At 32.9% G+C, this 23,240-nt stretch overlaps 1 protein-coding gene across 1 annotated transcript in view; it reads left to right on the forward strand.

The window, feature by feature from the left end:
• Positions 1-23,240, forward strand: part of LOC308648894 (jouberin) — a 182,631-nt gene that overhangs the window by 101,504 nt on the left and 57,887 nt on the right. The window contains exon 21 of the mRNA XM_081294039.1: positions 17,743-17,798. Within this exon, the coding sequence (XP_081150165.1) occupies positions 17,743-17,798 (56 nt within the window). The remainder of the gene's footprint in view (positions 1-17,742; positions 17,799-23,240) is intronic.

The following is a 23,240-nucleotide window of genomic DNA, read 5'->3' on the forward strand; positions in this document are numbered from 1 at the left end:
GAGCTATTATAATGTATAAAACTCTGAAATATAAAATTTAATCTCAAAGAATATGCAACCTCAAACTTGTATAGCAAATAATATAAACTAATCACTTTTGTTGTGTATGTGACAGAAATCTAATAGCTCTCATGAGGGAACTTGAGTTTCCTGAAAGAAACCTCTATATTTTACTCTTCAGTCTCATTTCTGGGAATAACACTACCACTTTTTTTTTTTTTCTGGTATTGGGGCTTGAACCCAGGGTTCCTTTATCACTGCGCTGCATTCCCAGCACTTTTTAGTTTTTATTTTAAGACAGTCTCACTAAGTTGCTTTGGGTTTTGCTAAATTGCTGAGGCTGCCCTTGAGACTGGCCTTGAACTTACAATACTCTTGCCTCGGCCTCCTGAGTTTCTCTTCATTGCAGGCATGCACCACCAGTACCTGACACATTACCACTCTTTTGGGTAGAAACTTTGGTTTCATCGTTACCTCCTTCTCTCTTCCTTTTTTAACTAGTCTTTCTCAGACCGCTCTCATTTCTTTATTCTAAATCTCTCTTAATGTCCCTTTTGTGTTTATAGTCTCTTTCATTTCTTCCTTGTTCCCTTTTTTCTAGTATTGATGTTTTGTGGATATCATATCTTCTTAACTCTTTGAAAGTTCTGTTCCCTGAATTGATGTTTCCTCTGTGTATGGTTTTTGCCCATCAGTTTTTCTTTTATTCTTATGGTTTTTCCTTATATATCTAGTGAGTGTTGTTGTTGCCTATTTTTAAAGATGAAGGACTGGGTGCAAATACAGTGTTGTTCTTTTGTGTGACTAGCTCCATGATCTCACTATTTTGTTCACTCAAGCGGAATGTCTTAGAACTTTGTTCCATGTGACTAGGACATAACTGGCTACTTGTATTTCCATTCAGGCAAGATGAATGGATCCACCTGTCAGGCTGTCGGGATAATTGCCAGATGAGAAAAACTGGGACAGCATATCTACTCGAGACACTTTCACTCTTCCCAAATGATTTGTTATTTTTAGAAACAATTCCACTGATTTTTGTTTTCTTTTGACCTGAGGTTCATGCTGGGAAGACGCCATTTTTGTTGGGTTTTCAGTCTGTTTAATCACTTTCCTCTTTTATAAATTTGTTGAAATCTCTAATCTGTTCTTCTCAAGCTTGGTGACCTTTGCATTGCTAATTCCAATGGCCAGTTCTTCATCCTTATCTTACTTGACCTATCAGCAGCATTTGACACATTTGGTCACTTCGTAATGCATGGTTTCTGGGATACCACATTCTCTTGGTTTTCTTCTTATCTTAGTCACTTCTTTTTATTCTCTTTTGCTGATTCTTTGTTCTGACATGTCTTTCTAGATTGTTCCACTACAGTTTGACTGTTTTATTCCCTGCATATGCTCATATCCTTGGGGATTGCATGATTTTAAATAAAACTCATATTCTAGTGATTCTCAAATGTTTTATATTAAGCTTAGATCTCTTTTCTGAACTCTAGATGTGCATAGTATATTACAGTAGTCTCTAGCTTCATGTGATTGTTGAGTACATGATATGTAGCAAGTATGACTTAGAAACCAAATTTTTAATTTAGCTTAATTTAATTTAATTTTAATTTGAAAACTAAATGTGGCCAGTAGGTACATCTTGGGAAAGTACAGAACAGTAAATCCACTTCTGTGTAAGTCTTCATCATCTTACCCTAGACCAATTGTTACACTATAAAGAATTAGCAGTTGATTTAACTATCAGGAAACCTTTAATAATAAAAACTTCCTTGAATGTAATGTTGAAGATTTCATGGTATTTCATCATCATGATTCTGAAGATGTTATTAAAAGCAGTATCAATTGATTCATGTTGGAACTTTAGAAATTTTAAGTCAACACATGAGATTCTGGTAGCACTCAGCAAAGAAATCAGAATACCTGAATTTAGATTTGTATTCTCTTACTTTTTCTATGATGTAAGTTATTTCATCTTAATGATTTGTCATTTAAAAGGATAGAAAAAATATTTATATGAGTAAAAAATTTTAAATACCCAAATACATTTGACTTCAAGTACATTAGGAGTTAATAAAATTTTATAATCTTTATGGCTGTATTCAGAACTACTTTAATCATTGAACCTTTTTATTTTAAATTTATCTAACATCCTACTACATGTTGGAAAGTGAAAACACTGTGTTCTTAAAATTAAACCTAGTGAATGATTTACATTAAAATCCATATTTCTCCACTATATATGTTATTTCAAAATATAACTTTTAGGAATACTGAGTAAACCATTTCCATGACAAAAGGTGGTTTTTATTATATAATTTTGCAATAGATGACTGAAGGTTTTGACTACTTTATCAGAACATAATTATACCATGATGAAAGCAGTGAATATTTTTTAATTTACTATTGTGCCTCTAGGGTAAACTGCCAGTAATCAATTTTTTCAAAGGTAAGAACAAAAGGAAGAACTGAATTCTCATTTGGCTATATAAGGTGAGGGAAAGCTGGGTTTGGTGGTGCATGCCTGTAATCCCAGTGACACAGGAGGCTGAAACAGGAGGATTGTAAGTTCAAAGCCTGCCTCAGCAATTTAGCCAGGCTCTAGACACCTTAGTGAGACCCTGTCTCACAATAAAATATAAAAAAGGGGGGGCTCTGGGGACATGGCTCGGTGGTTAAATGGCCCTGGTACCAAAAAGTTTGGTGAGAGAATTGGTTATAAAATGAATAAGTTATTTTGACCAGGCATAACTTAATTGTATTTTTATACTTTGAGGATAAGACTGCATTTAATATAGTTTATTTTATCAACTCAAACTGAAATCGACAGTTTTTGACTTTTAAGATAATTAAGCACACAAGTAATATTATTGTGGAGTATATTTACTAGTACATAAATTTTAATGTAGATTTTTGTGTTACTCTTTTTTCTGATAATAAACTCAATACCTACTTTTGAAGAAAATGAGTAAACTTTTAAGCCATTCCTCAAATACTAGATTTTATTTGTATTTTTTAAGTATTATAAAAAGTGAATGTATCTATATATATGCAGTATGTTTACCACATCTCTAATAAACGTATTCCAATGCAACTTCAAAGGAAAAGGTCAAGTTTTTACTCCATATTAATCAGTTTTACTTGTTCCTTCCATTGATATATCATTAACATTTTCATACTTCATATCAATGTCCATTTTAGCCATTCTGTGATGCTACAAAAGGTAGTAGATTTTTTAAAAAAATTAATATCTTTATTTACTAATTTTGCCTAGAGTGGGTATTACCTAGAAAAAGCAAGCAGTCTTTATACTCCACCTCACCCCAGCCAGGGAAAAGAAAATAAAAATCATTTATATTATAAAAACAATAATTTTTATTTTCTTTCTAAATCCCGATATCTCAAAGTAACTTTATAAAAAATTAGATCTGTGCCAAGAAGTACCTTAGTATTTAATCATTTTCATTTGTGTCCACTGAGAGATCAGAAAAAGACCCTGGAAATTCAGAGAAAAAGACTTACTCTTCTCACTTACTCTTACTTGGTTAAGTTATAAGCTACTAAGACTACACTCAGAATAGCCCTAATGTTTCCCTTAGAGAAGTGAAGTGCAGGCTTTTGCATTTTGTGGTTTTAGTCAGTTGGGTCTGGATTGTGAACAGTATATGATATCATAGAATTTACTGGTAATGTTTTCTGGAAATGAATATCCATCACTTATTGAAATAGTCCACTAACAGTAGAAATTAGGTTTAGGAACCAGACCTTCTGATAATGATTGAGACCTCTAGATAATGTTGATTTGTATTTTCCAGAATTTTAAATGCATATTTTCAGGAACCTTTTTCCTTGAATGAAAAGTGAATGAAAATGTAAAGAATCACTCTTCGTGGTGTTCTTAGTCAGCAACTTGCTAACTAGTCTGAGAGCAAAGTTGATGAGAAAGACAGAAACTAACAAATGACTAAGTGGAGTGACTGGTCATTTTTTTTTTTAAATAATATGAGAGGTTTTCTATTTTAAATGTTGAATAAGAGTGAAACATTGTCCTAATTTCAGTATATTTTTTTTGCTCAATTTTCCCCTCTGAAAAAATATCCACTATAATTTTGTAAGGAGTCAAAATTGAGAATTTTTTTTTTTTACTAACTTGCATCCTTTTTTAAAAACAGGACCAGAAATAATGTATTTAATAGAAATACTCAAATGTAAGCTGTTACTCAGCTTAAAAACTGAACACTTTCTTATACTTTCAAAAAATTAATTCATTCAGTTCATCAAGCACTGTTTATAGAAAAACCTAGTCTGTGACAAGAACTCAGCCAAGTTCTGAACAAAAATGGGGCATGAAATCCTTTACATTTTATGGTTGTTAAATTTGAGAAAGTAAGAGAATACAGAGGGGTTTTGTTGTTGTTGTTGTTGTTGTTTTGGCCAGCTCAGAATCAGCAAAGTTTTTATTTTGTTTTCCTCTTCCTTTTAGTAGTGACCTCATTAAGTTGTATCATGTCAGTCTTTTTGATCTGTATTTTAAATGAAGATTAGAAAGGAGTAGAAAGGAATAGGTTTTAAACATCATTGTTTGAAAGTTGTAAATTCACAGCATAATGGACAAATTAATATAATTCTTATTCACTGAACTTTTACAGAAAAAAAAAGTTAATAGCATAATAAGCATATTGTTAAAATTTGACTTCCCTTTATTTTAAGTTAGGGGAAATTTCCTTCAAATCATGATGCTTATGCTTGAAGTTTAAATGTACAATTTCTCCCAGAACTTTATCTATAATAAATGGGTCTGATAAAATGTTTTCTCACCTTCTACTTTCTCAATACCTTACCAGTGTAATAAACAGCTTTTTTCATCATTAAACCCTTTCTTGTTTTAACTTTGTTCTTGTTTTGTTTTATTTTTTAAATATGAAGAATATTTGGTTCTTATCCATTCAGGTTCTGGAAGTGCAAGATCATTCATATATTTAGTAAGTATAATAAACAAATAAATACAAATAGAACAAATAACAAGAAAGGGAAGGAAAGTGTTAGCTTTCCATTACTGATACAAAATAGCTAAAATAATCATTTTATATAAAAGAAAGATTTACTTTGGCACTCAGTCTCAGAAGGCCTGTGTCAATTGTATTAATCAGCCTTTCATCAGTGTGATTAAAATACCTGAGGAAAACAACTTAGAAGAGGAGAAATTTATTTTGACTCACAGTTTCAGAGGATTCAGTCCATGGTTGTCTGGCTCCATTGCAGAGTGTAGCAAAGGAAAACTACTCATTTCGTGGCAGCCATGAAACAGAAAGAGAGCAGGGAGGAAGTCAGGGTTAGATAATTCTTCTAGGATGTGCCACTAGTGGCCTACTTCCTCCATCTTGGTTCTCTTCCCAATTGTCATTTGTTTTATTAATCCATCAAGTGGATTAATCCATTGATGAGTCTAGACCCCTATCATCAAATCATTTCCTAAAGACCTCACCTTCAGGCATTGCTTCACTGAGGACCAAGCTTCAACTCATGAACTTTTTGAGGAACATTCCAGATGCAAATTATAACAGCAAGGCAGCACATGATGGCAGGAAGCATGTGTTAGAACAAAAGCTTCTCAGCTAATGGTACCTGGGAAGCAAACAAGAAAGAAGGAGCTGGAGCCCCAGTATCCCCTTCAAAAGCATATCCCCAGTCCTGTGACTTTCTTCCACAGAGCCCATCTTCTAAAGGTTTCACCTCCCAGTAATGCCTTGAACTGGGGACCATTTCTCACCACATGACTTTTGGGTCACACTTAAGATCCAAACCATTACAGGGAGGCAAAGAGTCATCTGGGAACTGGGATTATGTTGCTGTTTAAATAGGGTAGTCAAGGAATATTTCACAAAGAAGCTGGCACTTGAGCAGAATTTTACAGAATAACAAAAGAGAGCACCTGTGTTATCTGGTAGAGTATCATATACAATCAAGATCCTAGGCAGAAATGCACTTCTAATGTTTTTAACATCGAAGGTCAGTGTAGCCAGAGTGGAGGGAATGAGGAGGAAGCAGAAGACAGTAAGGCTAGAGAGATCAAGGCACCACATTGTACAGAACTTTGTAGAAATTAACTGGTAGAAACTCAGCTCTATCTCCAGCACTGGAAGTTCTCACTGAAGGACTGTTTTCAAAAGGGGATGTGACTAGAATTGTGTAGTTTGATATTTGCTACAGTAGAAAAGAATTAAGTAAGCTATGGGCAGTGGCACATGCCTGTAATCTGAGTGATTCAAGAGGCTGAGGCAGGAGGATTGCAAGTTCAAAGCCAGCCTTTACAACTTGGCAAGACTCTGTCTCAAAATAAAATATATTATTTAAAAAATGGATTGAGGATGTAGTTCAGTGGCTAAAGCAACCCTGTGTTCAGAGCCAGTGCCAATTAAAAAAATGAATAAAGTATACTGGGGAGTGTTTATGATTTAGTGACAAATCCTGAAGTAAAGGGGAAAGTTGGTCTCATAGACAAAGAAGTGTTGAATTATTATAAGATGAAAAGATTGATAATTATAAAAAAAAAAGTGTTAGAGGCATTCCACACAGGAAGTCCAGTCAAAGGATGATTTTAATAATTAAGGTGGGAGAAAAGAACTGAATAAGAAAGTGAAGAATTAAATCATTAACTTGGAAATCTGGAATATGAGTGGTAAGGGATAAAGGAGTAGAATCTGAGAGAGTAGTTGAGCTTTCTAATATAGGCAAATGAACAGTGGCAACTATAAATGGAAATAGAGAAATTAGGAATATTGGCAGAAGAATGAATTTGAAATTTCTGGAAGACTTCTAAACAGGATATTTAATAGCTTGCTCATTCATTTGAACTTCATTTATTAAACCATACTATAAGTCAAGCCCTGTGCTACGAACTATAATGTATATTTTGAAGTATACGCTTGAAGCATAAGTATAAATTAAGGAGTCGTTGATATACATATGGTATTTGAACACACAGGTGTTAATGAGAAGCTTGAAGAAGTTATTGAAAAAAAAGAGATGAAGAACTAGTAGGGATGACTATTGAGGAATAGCTTGGATATTTGTTACCCAAAAAGATGGTAAAGAAAAAAGCTGAGGAAACAGGAAAATACAGGAAGCTTCTGATATTGGTGCACATCATTGTTTTCACTTCTTTACTGCAATAACAAATCTAAATAAAAAGGGAATGCCTAATTATAATTTTGTGCTTTTTCATCCTTTTTGTACTTGTGATTTTCAAGTTAACATAACATTAAGGTTAAAGACAGTGAGTTGTATTTTAATGATTACACACAATGAAGTGAAGTTTATTGGCCTTTCCAATATTAAAAATGGATGGCATATTTTATTAAAACATCTGACTTTCCTCAGACTAGATATCTAGAGCCTGTCTCAAAGGATGTGGTTTGAACAGACTTCAATCTCCCAGTAGAGTTTAATGAGGAAATTTAGTCAAATACTTAAAATTGTATACAGTTTTTGGTTTTAAAATAGAAATAGGTACAGTAGATATTTGATTATTGGTTTAAAAAGTTGAAGATGTGCTAGCTTTCTGTGTTTGTTGGATCAGTGTATTTTATTTTTGATTAATATTTGAGATTAAATAGTACAAATCATTGAAGATCAGCATATCCCTGGAGATATTCTCAGAAGGAAGATCTAGGATATTTATTAATTTATTGGGATACTACTAAATTGTCCTTTCATATTTTTTACTAATTATAAAGGAACAAAAACTAGTAAGAGAATTACAGATAACTCATATACCTAATTTGGCACAGTAATTTTTCCAGAAAATTAATATTTTTTTCAATAAATAAATTTCTTATCATTAAACATGTAAAATATAAATATAATAATCACTTATTCGTGTATTAATTTTTGAGCTCTCCCTTATTTTTAGGAAAGTGGCTAATAAATTCAATATTAAGGAAGAAGTATTTTGTTTGTTTGCAAATAATGCTGAGAAATTTCCTCGGGGAAAAAAGTCTGCTTTGCCTATATGTAGGATCATGCAGTGTTCAAAAATCACTGAAAATTTGAAAATTTGCCTATTATATGATTACTATATGTCTATTTAGTGTCTATAATATTTTTCCTACAACTTTGAAATGTTTGAAATGTTTTTAAACCACAAATTGAAAACATAAAGTATGCTTCTAAATTTATCACATTTGTTTTTCTTTCTGAAAACCTTATCATACACCTGGTAAAACAATCACAGTACCCATTATCATACCTCAAAAATTAATGATAATTCTGAATAATCACCTAATCAATAATTCATATTCAGATTTCCCTAATTTTGTAAAACATGTCTTAAGCAAATTTTTGTGCACTTATTTTATCCAAGCTCCAGTTTACATTTACATTGATTGGTAAGTCATTTTGGTCTTATTTAATTTCAATTAATCTAAAATCTTTTTCATGATATTGATTTTTAAAAGAATCTGACACTGGGCTAATTCTCTTACAAAATGTTCCATGTTTGAATTTTTCTATTGTATCATAAGCCTACTAAACTCTTGGTCATAACACTGTGAGTGATACATTATTTTTCACATCATATCAGGTGGCATGTAATGTCAGGTATTTCCACTATTGGTATTGCCAAGTTCAGTCTTTGATTAAGATGGTAAAAGTAAAATGTTCCCTTTGCAATTGCTCAGTAGCATGGGATAATGTCTTGAGACCATGTGAACATGTGACTACCCTGTACCTTATCCTTGGCTTAGTGGTTTCAGCATCCATTGGGGATCCTTGCAGGAGTTAGTTATCACAGTGGGGAAGGATACAAAATGATAGTTTTCTAATGCTGGCCTTCTTCCATTTTATTAGCTGGCAGTCTTCAAACAAGCAGAGTGATTGCTTTTTATTTTTCTTTCCCATCTCTTTTTTATTGGTCTTTTTCTTTAATATACTTTTTATACTTCTTTAGTAACATTTTCATTTTTTCATCAGTTCTTGGCCTTGAACCCAGCCTTGTGCTTGCTAAGAAAGCACTTCACTGAGTTACATTCTCAGTCATTTTTATTTAGAGACAGGGTCTTGCTGAAGTCACTCAGGCTGGCCTCAAAATTGTGATCCTCCTGCCTCAGCCTCCCAAATTGCTGGATTATAGGCATGTGCCACTACACCTAGCTACAAAAGTAGTCTTGAACAAATGGAAAGACATCCTTCTCCTGTGACAAGTGAGTGTAACATCATAGGGTCATTTCTCCCCCAAGATAATATGTGAATTTATTGTGATTCCAATTTTAAAACAATTTTTTTTCATCAACATGAGACAGGTTGATCCTAAAATTCATATAGAAGAGCATGCAAGAATACCTAGAAAATGCTGAGAGGGGGAGAAGGGAGAACAACCGGTGGAATAAATACAACATAATGTCAACACATATTTTTAAAAACTTCTGAAATTAAAACAATGCAGTATTGACAAATAAGTAAATGTATTAATTATTGGAAGAGAGAAAAATATTTGGAAAAAGGCCCACATACATTTTGGTGTATGAAAAAGAATAGTTTTAAACCATGGTATTAGGACAACTAGGTAGTCATTTTTTTTTAAGAGAGAGAGAATTTTATAATATTTATTTTTTAGTTTTCGGTGGACACAACATCTTTTATTTTATTTTGTGTGGTGCTGAGGATCGAACCCAGAGCCCCGCGCATGCCAGGCGAGCGCGCTACCGTTTGAGCCACATCCCCAGCCCTAGATAGTAATTTTTAAAAATAGTAGTATCCATTCCTAATAACAAACCAGAATAACAAAACTTTAATAGGTCAGAAATATAAATACTGAAAAAGGCTTTTGCACAATACAGTCAAAAGCCAAATAACAACACGCAAGAAAATATTTGCAGCCTTTATTATTGACAGATGAAAAGTCTCCCTGTTATATAAGCCAGAGCATATAAATATAAAGGTAATTTTAAATATGAACAGGAAATATCAACATAGGCTCAATGACTTTTTTAAAACTCGATTTCCTAGATTTGTTCTCTGAAAAGTTGAACAAAAGAGTAATAACTCTCAAAGCCCCTGAGTGCACCGAGTCCCAGATTGTAGTTTTTAATTTGATTATGTTAATAGTACCAAAGCTCTTTGAAGAAATGACAGTTCCAGTTCTACTGTGGGGAAATCACAGGGTGATCTTGGGACATCATAAGTAAGGAGGTGCTCAAAAGCTAAGGGGTTCATATCAAAGGACATAAGAATAGGCATAAAGCAGCTCTCCTGGTCAAATTAGGGGACAGTTAGAGCAACAAAAGAAAATGGTTAGTAGCCAGGTACAGTGGCAGATGCCTGCATACCCAGTTACTTGGGAGGCTGAGGCAGGAGAATCACAAGTTCAAGACCAGTCTGGACAACTTAGTAAGATCCTATCAGAATAAAATTTAAAAGAGCTTAGGATATAGCTCAGTGTTTGCACAAGACCCCAGGTCCAACCCAAGTACTATAAAAAAGGAGGGGGGACTGCTTTGTGAATTTCAGAAGTAGTTTAATGTTTCTTTATTCTAATTGGTACATTGCTTACGTGTATCACAATTTTTATCTTCAAAATTGCTCATGTAAATGGAGTATACTCAGGCTATGGATGTGGCTCAGTGGTAAAGTGCTTGCTTAGCATGCACAAGTTCAATCCCTGGCACCTCAAAATGAATAAATAGGGTACTCTCTTTCATATCTTCTAACTTGGTTGAATATGTAAAGTGTATTGAATTTTATATATTTTATGCTTTTTTATTTTTTATCATTATTGATTGTGTTAGTTTAGCCTTGATTCTTTTGGACTTTCCAGATAGAAAATTATATTATTTCAAAAGCAGTTTTAGTTTTCCTTTTTTTAGGGGGGTGGGTATCAGGCATTGAACCCAAGGACACTTAACCACTGAGCCACATACTCACCCCTTATATATTTTATTTTGAGACAGGGTCTCACTAAGTTGCTTAGGGCCTCGCTAAATTGCTGAGGCTGGCTTTGAAATCACAATCAGCCTTCAGAGCTGCTGGGATTACAGGCATGTTCACCTATCTTTTTCCTAGTTCTAAGGGCTTATAATCTTAATGTAGCCAACTTTATATTAAACTTAACAAAAAAGATCTCTTCCTTCTAAAAAATATATTCTACCGGAATATAATAAATTTTATTTTTGCATAGCCATGGGTAATCAAAGGATAATTCTCTCTGTGAGTCCTACAAAAAGATTTATGGAGATTTCCAACACTAAGTATGCATAGGTATAGTGTTGCCTGGAACCAATAGATTATAAGAAGATATGGTTAAGGAAGTAGGGAGCTTCTCCAGGTCCTCACACAGTGCCCTGTGTGATATATAAAGTTGATGCATATATGTTTTGACTTCAGAACAAGGCATTCTTTCCTGTTTTCATTTTTATGTAAGTCTATGTTTTTTCTCGCTCTTTGATCATGATCTTGAGTTGAAGGTTAATATAGTTTAGGGTAACTAAAAAACACTTAATTCTCTGTTCAAAATAGTTATACAGTGGGATAAAAAGTCATGATCTGATTTTTCTACAAAGCAAAATACTGAAAGTATCTCTTAAGAAGCATAAAATTTCTTCCATTCTCTGGAGTATGTTACTATCTGGAAAATTAGAATAAGTTTGTAATAATACCTTGTATTTTGTTGTGAGTTTATTACTAAAAGAAGAAGTAAATTAAAGCTTCTGAAAACAATCCCAGAGGACTGAGGATGTAGCTCAGTAGTAGATGCTTTTACATAGCTTGCAAATGGTCCTGGTTTTCATCCCCAGTATCAAAAAAAAAAAAAAAAATTCCAACACATCCTCAAGCATTCTGATGACTAAAAAAATGCTGTATTATAGCTTATGAATCTGGTGGATATGGCTTAGGAGGGAACACATTCATTCAGTTAATAATTGAGTCAACTCGTAAGGACCTTCTGTGTTTTGGTCATTTGGGTTAGGTACTATGGATATAAAGATGAATAAAATCAAGTCCCAACCACAGGGGCCAAACACACACATAAATAGGTCTGAAGGGTATGTAGTTTAGAAGCATGAGTTTCAGTAATGGTACTGCTGCTCGTTAGTTGTGTGATCTTGGAAATGTTAGCTACCTTCTGATTTACTTTCTGAAAGCCACTATTTTCTTTCTTTAAGATGGGGTCCTCTTTGTTGTTTGTTTAATTACCTATTTTAAAATTCTTAATTCTTGCTTTTTGTCTGCTTCATTTTAGAGATACTCTGTTTCTCACATTGACATCAGTAGTACTACCAGTTCTCATTGATGTGGTCTTTTTCAGGATACTGAAATCCATTAAAGAGAGTTGTTCATTTTCTTTGCCTCCTCATGTTTTGTGTTGCCAACTGTACTGATGGAGATCTGAGCTGTTGCTACAGACAACCTGTCCAACTTATACCTCTGTCCTAGAATATATACTTTATAAATGTATTTATTACTATTAGAATCAGGAAGATAACCAGTAGCAGAATTGAAACATTGGTAAAAATTAAAAACAAAGTCAAGATCAGTAGACAAAGAAAAACAAAAGAATGAAGTAAATTAACCAAAAACAAAGAGAAAAAAATAACAACAATGTAACTAAATAGAAGCAGAGTTTAGCTTCCAGTTAGTATATACAAGATTGGTAATTTTGATCACTCTGACTATAACATTGAGAAAACCTAACATAGACAGAAAGTCATCAAAGATGTGGAAACAAAGAAGTCTAAATAAAATAAATTGCAAAGAGATTGAGCCCTTCCCATAAAGTAGTAAAGGCCAACTGTCACTTATTAATATATTGGAGCATTTATGGAGGTAGAAGCACAAGAGAACAGAAGAGCAAGCCTCCAGGATAGGAAGAAATGAGCTGAGGACCATGTGGGCCACCATGATAGACTGGAATCTGAAAGATCCCAAATGTGAATCAGTCTTATTCACTCATCATTTCTCCCCTAGAGGATTTTTTGTGACATAAGCAATAACTCCAGAAACTGGGAGAAAGGCAGAGTTCTCATAATCTCTAGGAGTTTAAATCCCAAAGTGTTCCTAGACGGAGGACCTTAACTTACTTTTGGAATACCTAATATAATAGGTTAGCTATAGCAATAACTGCCTGCCCCAACCCAAGCCAACTCCTGATTTGAATAAAGAGATCTTTGTTCTTAAAGATTTTCTTAAAAAGGACATGATGACCCCTTTCTGAGGAGAGATGTTTTTTATTTCATTCTCTACTGATTATATGTCCAAGAGTTCTAACCTGTAATCAGAATTTATAAGGCATGTGAATAAAGCAGAAATAAGTGCCCATAATCAAGAGAAAGTACAATCAATAAAAAGAATCCCAGGGATGATGGAAATGTTGGAATTAACAGATAAAACTTTTGAAATAATTGATGCATACGTTGAATAATTTATGAGAAAACATAATCAAAATGAATGACAAGATAGAGAATTTCAGCAAAGAAATGGGAATTCCCAAAAAAAGAATCTAGTGGAAATTCTAAACCTGAAAAGTGTGTTAGATAACATGACAATTTATTAGATGGGCTGTTAGCATATAGGGCTCATTGAAAGAAAGGATCACTGAATTCTGGAATAAGACAATTGAAATCATGAAAATTATCCAAATTGAAACACAGTGGGGGAATGAAGCCCTGGGAGGAAGAAAGAGTATGAGATCTATGTGTTAATGTAAAATGGACTAAATATGTATAATTGGAATTCAGAAGGACTGTAGAGGAAATGAGTTTAAAAACTATTTGAAGAAATAATGGGCTAGGAATTTTCTTACTCTTGTTAACAAAGATTTTTAACCTCTAGACATTAAAATCTAAGCAAATCTCAAGAAGGAGACACATATACACACACATACATACTACATACATACATGTAAAACCACATCTAGGCACATCTTAATTAAAATGAAGAAATTGAAACATAAAGAGAAAATTGCAAAAGCAGTCAGAGGGAAAAGAATGAACACTGAGGGAAATAACAGTAAGAATCATGCCTGCCTTCTCATAAGAAAAAAATGGAATTAAATCACTTTCTGAAAGAAAATGGACATCAACCTAGATTTCATTACTCATCAAGAACATGCTTCGTAAGTGAATATCCACTAAAGACCTCTCAGGAAAAAAGCAGTCACCAGATCTTCACTATAAGAGATTGAACCAGGGGTTCATCCGCCTGGAGCAAAATCATTTCATTTGAAAGCCTGGACCTGCAGGAAAGGATGAAAACACTAGGAAGGATAAGTATGTGAACAAACATAAAAGACTGTATTTTTAAAAATTCTCTAAAAGACTTGACTTTAAAACAAGTATACTGACAATATATTGTCACATTTGTAACATGGAAGTATAAGTAGTATGGGTAGTGAGGTAAATATAGGAATACTGATTTAAGGTGCTTATATTGTCCTTTAAGAGGAAAATCCTAATTCATGGTATACTGTAATAAATTAAGGGTATATCTGTAATCTCTAAATTAATCATTAAAACTGTGAAAATGTATAGCTAAAAATCCATTAAGGGACATAAAATACAATAATAAATATTGAATTATTCTAAAAGAATATAAAATAAAATGTAATATATGTGTAATATGAATTGTAATGCATTCTGCTGTCATATATAACAAATTAGAATTTTTTTAAAATGCAGTAAAATAGTAAGATGGCAATGTGGTACACACCTGCAATCTCAGCTACTTGGGTGGCCACAGCAGGAAGATTCCAAGTTTGAGGCCAGCCTCAGAAACTTAGTGAGATCCTGTGTCAAAATAAAAAAATTTAAAAGGCTGGGGATGTAGCTTAATGGTAAATCACCCCTGGGTTCCATATCTAGTACTGAAAAAAATAAAAAAGCATAGCAAAATGGTAAACTTAAAGCCATACCATTAATAATTTTAAATGTAAATCGTCTAAACTTTGAAAGGCAGAGATTCTCCAACTGGACAATACAGCAGTAATATTTCTTGGCGGATTGATTTTTATTCATATTTTTTCATTTATTCATTTTAGAGAGATTCTGTAATCTTAAGTTCATTTGGAAATTTTATAAATTTAAAATATTTCATGACAACTTTGACATTTTAACTATATTCCTGCACAATTAGTATTTTAATGACCATATGTATTTATAATGTAGAATACAAATACAATTACATTTTCATTTATTTCATGTTTTCCAGAAAATAATGTTTTGAGAAACAGAACCAATAGTATATGTTTGTATATACGTGTATATATGTACACACACACACACACACACACACACACACACACACAGAATGATTTACTTTAAGGAATGATGGAAACTGTCAAGTTCAAAATCTGCAGGCCAGAAAAGAGTTATAGTTCAAGTTCAAAAACGCAGTCTATCCACAGATTTCTCTCAGGGGAGGTCAGCGATTTTCTTAAGGTCTTAAAATAAGTGGATGAGGCCCACTTACATAATGAAGGCCCATCTACTTTCTTGGGGTGTACTGATTTAAATATTAATCCCATCCAAAAACAAAATACCTTCAAAGAAATATCTAGAATCATGTTTGATCAAATATCTGGGTACCACAGCCTACTCAGGTTGACATGTAAAATTGATCATTATAGCAAGCTACTTAATATGAGCTTTCACTTATTTACTAAAAGTGAAATTGAGATACAAATGCAGATTTTTAAGTAAAATTTACTTAAAATAGGAAGCTATTTTAGGACATTTTCCCCAAGCTTATTTCGTTTTGTATATATATTATTGCAATCTTGGATAAAAACATTTCCCAGCAATATTATTTCCACTTGCCATCTAAATTAAAACTAAGGTTATAACTTTGGGTAATCTACTTTTTAAAATTCAAGTTTCCAACATATTCTTGCCTTGCAAATGAAACTAAAATATGTTGTTTTTATCCTTGTGATTGTATAAGCTAAGGATATTTATTTGGGGGTTTTGTTTTTGTCATTTAAAGTTACTATTTATTTCCAACTAAAGTTACTTTCTAATTGGATAAGAATTTTAAAATTTATAATCAGCTTAGGTCAGTTTTATAGCGGTCAGGTTACAATAGTGAGAACACACATGTAGATGTTGCTAATTCCTGAACCCCATGGTGTGAGCCCTCTCATTTGAAAGCTTCTGGTGCCAGACTGCTTTCAGTGGTTACAGCTAGGAGGGTTGCAGACATCAGGGCTGGGGAAGTGGGAATTTCACCAATTGTTCTATGTACCTCTGTATTATTAAAATCTTTGAACAAGAATCTTCATTACTTGGGTCTTGGGTCTGGAGATGTAGCTCAGTGGTAGTGCTTGTGATTAGTACCTATGGAGCCCTGAGTTCTATCCCCAGCATTTAAAAAAAAAAAAAAAATCTGCACTATTTGAATATTTTCTAAAATTTGTTACTTGTCTTTTTTTTTAAGTTTTTCATTCAAAGGTAATGTTCCTGTATGATTTAAAGTCTTTCCATTAAAATTACCCTAAAGACTTACTACATGTAAGATAGAACCCAGTTCATTTACTGTATAGTATTTTTTCAAAACAAAATATCTCTGTTTTATTAGACTCAATCATAATTTATTCATCCTATAGCTAGGTAGTGAGTGCCAGATAGCCTGTAAATAAATATTAGTTGATTGGATTAAGGTAGCTAGTAGTTTATATCTCACTGTCTAACAATAAAAATTGAAAGAAATTTTTAAAACAAAACAAAAGCTATATTTTTAAAAAATGTTTCATGGTACATTGTTCATTTTTAATATATTCTTTCAAGTTATAAAAAGCAATTGCTTGTGTTGATCTCACTGAATCCCTTTTCATACTTCACGTTAAGTGCTTGTGAAACAGAGGAACTAATATTTTGTTTGAACTAGGAATTTTGCTAATTGCTATTAACAGACATTGGAGTTCTCACTTCTAACAGGTCTTGTGTGTGACAGCCTTTAGTGTTATTTAAAAACTCTTCTGATATCCTCACTCTTATGTAAGTTTGCTGATGGACAGAGATTGGAAACTAAATGAGACCAGTGCCTGTGTTCATTTTTAACTTGAGCTTGACTTTGAACCAGTATCTTACAAATGAGATACAATGTGTTATATCCTTGAAGGCTGCTTATTACAAAGAAATGCAGTAGAGGACATTGAGAACAAAAAGATAAATCCACACATGATAAAAGGATATTTCTCAAGATTAGCCATCAGTGTTATCATTTTAAAGGAGAGAATCAGGGAACTTTCTTTTTCCTCAGATACTCCATGGTGGTTGAATAAATAATAGAATATGTCGTAGTAGGAAGTCAGATCAAAGAGAAATTCAAATAGATTTATTTATTCTTTTGAGAAAATAAGGAAGCAGTGATTCCTTTCATGGCCTTTATGATATTTCATTATGAAACTTGATGACCTCAAGTCAGAAATAAACCTTTCATGGAGGAAATGCAGCAGAGTCCAGATAATGGTGTAATTTTGAGTTGGAAGCAAGATATGGCACATCTGCCACTATTGCTGGAGGCCACTTGAATGGGAAAACTGTCTTAGCTAACCTTAAGTAGGGTGTCTTAGCTAAACTCACCAACTGTTCCTGACCAAAGAATTCATGATATTACTTGAAAGGATCCTGCCAGCTGAGTGAGGCTTTTTTCTTGTACACTGTATGAGGCATATCTTACTGACATGAATGTTTTCAAAATAAAATGAAGAGGCATAATAACCCCATATTCACAATTCTTTTCTTTCCACAGGGATTATCAGCATAGAAAGAAGGCCTTGTAACCATCAAGTAGATTCACCTCCAACGGTAAGGCCTCTTTTTGCATTGTTAAAACTGTAAAAAAAACTAGAGAATGATGCTGGTTACAGTGACACAAAGCACCATTGTAGAAATTTCTTATGACTTCCTTTTGGCAAAAAGTATGTCCCTGCAGGGAAATTAATGTCATGTTTTCCAAATAATGAAGAAAACTTTGTAATTTTTGTAAAGATATAGGAAAATAAGATACAGTATTTTTACAGGTATTTATTTATACCTTAAAATAGCTTATAGTTTTGGCAAAGTAATGTAAATCTTTATGCACATCAATTTGCTTTTTTTAAAAATGGGTGCTATTTCATACACTAGTACTATTTACAGTGAACGTTGTATGACAGCGAAAGAATGCCATTAGTGCTTCATTTCTCTTACTAAAGTAAAATCTTATTCTTATTTTTTCTTCTGTTACTAACAGACAACAAAAGCACTTAATTATTTAAGATATTAAAAATACATATTTTAAAAGGAAAACAACTAGATTTCCCTTTTAATCTCTGGGTATATTTGTATGAAATATACATCATTTTCTGGTTTCCAGTTGAAAGATTCATAAGACTTGAGTACATCTTACCTTTCCTTCAATATAATGTTCTTATCCTATCTATACAATAAGTCTTTGTAGTGCTTCATTCAATTCACTGTTTCTTGTTATGAAAAAGTTTTTCTTCAGTAATAAATTTTTCAGGAATGTAAAGATAATGTTAAACTTTATTTGAATTTTATTGATGATTAATAATTGCCTCACTAGAAAGTTGACTCTATTTTCTATTTGTAATAAATCCACAAATATATAACATAGTTGATAACTTAATGTATGATGCTCCAGAAAAGACTAGTTTATCAGAAATTTAGTCATCAGCATAATCATAAAAATTACTTTGCTATAATATGGGTTTCAGTTATCTTTTAGTAAGTATGCTAAAAGAGTAGACATAATATTATGCAGTTTTTACTCTTTAATATTAAAAAATACAGATTAGCAATTAAGAAATTTATGTTTAATAAATTTGAATAATATACTCCATCATTGAATTATTTTACATACTTCCAAAATTCAGTTTATTCTTATAAGCTTTCCTATGTCACATGTATTTACATTCTTATTTGTTTATACATTCAGGAGCTCTGAAAAGTAAAGCCTGGCAGTTTTCTGTTACACCCTCTAGGCTGATTGTAAATTCCTAGGTTTTTAAATGATGAAGTAATAGAGCCTAATTCACATGAACTCATAAGAAATAATGGTATTGATATCTATAATAGTGACAATAATTGCAAAATTACTCCATGAATTAGGAACTAAATGTAAAGCATAATAGTTTAGATATTGCTTGTCTTTTTTATTATGTTTTTCCAATTGGATTAGGAATTGATAACTCCTAATTTATTACTATTCCTACTCTATACAATCAATGAGTTGTTTTTGTTTTTGTTTTAATTTTGTTTTTTGCAGTGGTGAGAATCCAACCCAGGGCCTCATGCAGGCTAGGCTAGCACTCTACCAACTGAACTGTACCCCAAGCCTTGATAAATTTTAATGTAGGGCTGGGGATGTGGCTCAAGCGGTAGCGCACTTGCCTGGCATGTGTGCGGCCCGGGTTCGATCCTCAGCACCACATACAAAGATGTTGTGTCCGCCAAGAACTAAAAAATAAAAAAATGTTAATAAATTCTCTCTCTGTCTCTCTCTCTCTCTCTCTCTCTCTCTCTCTTAAAAAAAAATTAATGTATTTCATGTTTGCATGTATTCCCCAAACACCCATTAGTTCACCAAGTTTTCACTTGAGTCCTGGTTAATTTTGATGTGTATTTCTCAGGTGGGTCTATACTTCTCCTTCTCTCTTTACTACCATCTAAGGCTGTTCTACCCATCCTCCACAGTCCCATCCCCCAGTTTGCTGACAGTTCGCCTTGTCCCTTTCTCCAAAACCTTTGAGTGGAGTCACAAGTCCACTCATTACCCAATGCCCCCACGTCTGATGGACAGGTAAAGTCTGATTTTCTCAGAAATATAATTATACTAAATGTTTAGAGAAAGAGATAGAAAGGAGTCTCTCAGGAAATCGAACAAAGTGAGATATTTGCAATCCCAAACTTTGTGCTTTCCTGATCTGAAAAGGAGATGAGTCAATTCACTCATTGAACCTGAGGGAATAAAACAGAAAGAGAGTTGGCCAGGATTTCAGTGTCTGAGACCAGGCTTCTGACTGACTTCCTGACTTCCTAACCTCTCAGTTTCCAGGTTACTTCTTTACCCATTATCACTCCCTCTTCCCTCTTGCTCTGAGTACTCTAGGGAATGGCTTATGTCTAGGAGAGTGTTAAATGCCAATTGCAGTTATTCACCAAGTGAGGGAAATAAGTAAGAATTTCTCAAGCCTCTGTTTTAGGGAATGGTGTGTTCCTTGATAGTTCAAGTTAGAATTCTAAATGGACTATTCAGTAAATATATGGTTATAGGGGATAGTTTGAGCATATAGTACTATAATGTAATAGCATTGACCCTTAAGTAAATATAGATTAGCCTGAGAACAAAACCACCTCTGTCCTTTTGTTCTGTGTTTGCTCTCTCTTTACTTCTTTTTTGTATTTTATTTATTACTTGAACTTTGAATTTGTTTTCTTTTTGACATAAATAGTAGCCAGCCTGTTTTGAGATGTCTTTAATAGAAAGTGAAAAAAATATCCCCACTTGATATGAGCTTATCCATCAAAATGAATCAAACTTCTCTTTTTAACTGAATATGGTCTCCTCTTTTTTGCATCCTGAGCTCTTAATTTTGTTAATATCCTAGAGTACATTTTTCAAATTGTTTTTTCAAGAAATATAAAATGGGAGATGAATTATCTACATATATAGTTAAAAATATATCAGTTCTCTTTGCATAAGGCCAATTTTTTATTATTTTGACATTACCTATTTGCCTAAAAACATTGTAGAAACTGGTCATCTTTGTCTTCTGACATTTAGTGTTGCAGGAGAAACATTAGATATCAGCTGTATGAATATTCTTTTGTACAAATAACCTGTTCAGCCTGTTCATCTATTATAGATTTTATTTTCTTCCGACCTAATGTCCTAGTTCAGATTTAATGGCCAACAGGGTAATCATCTTCTCACTGACTTTTTTCCCTTGGTAATTTTCACCCAGGTGCTATACTGTTAAGAGGAAATGTAAATAAGACATGAGACAATTACAATATTAGAATTAAATCTTGCCACTTTAAGGACAAGTCTCTGCACCTGCTTATAGGCAGGATTTTATCAACCTCAGATTAATCAAAGGTCATTGAATCCCAAAAGGCAGGTGTAAAAGTTAGTTAATAGTTAAATCAGTTCAGGTTTGAGAAATGTATTTACTTTAAATGAGGGACTTATTTGCAAATCAAAGAGAAAGCACAACTAGCATAAGGAAATGTTTCCCAAGTTAAAACATACCTGCCCTTTAATGTATAATCATATGCATAGCAGAGTCCACAGCTTTCATGTTTTCCGACATAATTAATATGCCTATAAGACATTAAAACATAGTAAACCATGCTGAATATATAAAGCATTCTTTTTAAAAAATATTTGTTTTTTAGTTATAGATGGACACAGCATCTTCATTTTATTGTTACATGGTTCTGAGGATCGAACCCAGTGCCCCACGCATGGTAGGCAAGCACTCTACCTCTGAGCCACAACCCCAGCCCCTATAAAGCATTCTTAGTGATTTGTGGAGTATTGTTTTTGAATCTCTTTTTTTAAATATTTATTTTTTAGTTATAGGTGAACACAATATCTTTATTTTATTTTTATGTGGTGCTGAGGATTGAACCCAGTGCCTCACGCATGGTAGGCAAGCACTCTACCTCTGAGCCACAACCCCAGCCCCATTGTTTTTGAATCTCTTCCAGTGAAAACTGATATAGTAAATTCAGATTATATCAGTATGGCCTAATTTAAGTGATTGTTTAAGTTTTTGTAAATTTTCTACATTTCAAATCTGTAACACTTAACGAATATTACTCATTATTCTTAATCTATTCAGTGATGCTATGACACCTATTAGAACAATTTTTCTATTTAACAAGTGAATTTTTGGCACTTTTTAAAAATACAGCTTGCACTTTCACAGACACCTCCATATCTACCACAATAGTTCAAATAAAATCCAGACTGTCCGAATTTTACCATGATTTTATCAAGATTATACCAAATGTGGAATACTTGCTGTTTGTCTTAAGTCTTCCCTTATTATTAGGATTTAAAATGTCCTTGCTTCATTTGTAATTTAAATATTGATTTATTATTATTTTTTACTATAAGACCAATTTTGCAAGCCTTTAGCACATTCATTCTGCAGTTATATCCCTTCTAACGGCTGACTGGTAATTTTTTTCCTATAATCTATTAGTTGTAAATATGTATAGACTTAATTTGTCACCTTGAAACTATTTCTAAATGATCATGATGTTGCTTGCCCTTAACACTAAATTTATTCATAAAGGTACCGATCTGAATCATGTAAGTTAAATTTCATTCTGAATCTCTTTTAGATTACAAGAGATCTGTGCTGAATCACAGCCTCTGGGACAGGAGTGCCCTGTGATTCTCCTTTGCAAAGCAGTAGACCTCTTTTTCCTTTTTCTCCAGAAAAAAATAAAAAAGATATTTGTGCTTTTTTGCATCATTTTGAGTTGTTGTTAGATTGTTATCATTATTTTGTCCTTTCTTCAGGTTCTCAACATTGCTGTATACTGCAGTTTTACACTTGTTTAACATACTTTATATATAATTTATGTAAATGTGGCTGTTTCATATTTTAATATAATATTTGGGACAGCTTGTTTATGGATAAATACATGAATTCAAGTGAAATGTCTTCAAAGGGTACACTTTATTTTCTAGCATTTTCCAGGAATTCATAATATATAAACTGGGGTGAATGTACCCCTATAAAACTCATAAAATAGAACCATATCCAATCTCTTCCTGTAGGTAATTGCAGGGTGGGGAGGGAACCCATAAACTCTAAGCTTTTATAACTTAAGTCATAAAAGAACCTGTTTCACTTATCAATAAAGTAACAATTCAAAGCAGTTCCATTGAAATTCAAATATAAATGCAAAATATATTCTTTTTTAAGGTAACTTATAGTTATTGGTACTATAACATTTTTCTTAAGTGTCTGCACATTAATTTTTCCCCAGACACTGTAAATTATGAAGTTTATGATGATTTTTCCCCATTAGCATACTCTGCTGACATTTATGTTTTTCTTAGACTCCCCACCTCCCTTTATCTTTCGGCTTTGCTGAATTTTAAATTTTTTTATCTGACAAACTTAAAATTCTGAAAATTTCATGTTACTGGAGGACTGCATATAACAGTGGCATGAACTCAACTTATTTTCTAAATTATCAGCAGACAGATGTACAGTATACACA

The sequence above is a fragment of the Spermophilus citellus genome (assembly GCF_964194105.1).
Source record: "Spermophilus citellus genome assembly, chromosome: 5".
Lineage (NCBI taxonomy): Eukaryota > Metazoa > Chordata > Mammalia > Rodentia > Sciuridae > Spermophilus > Spermophilus citellus.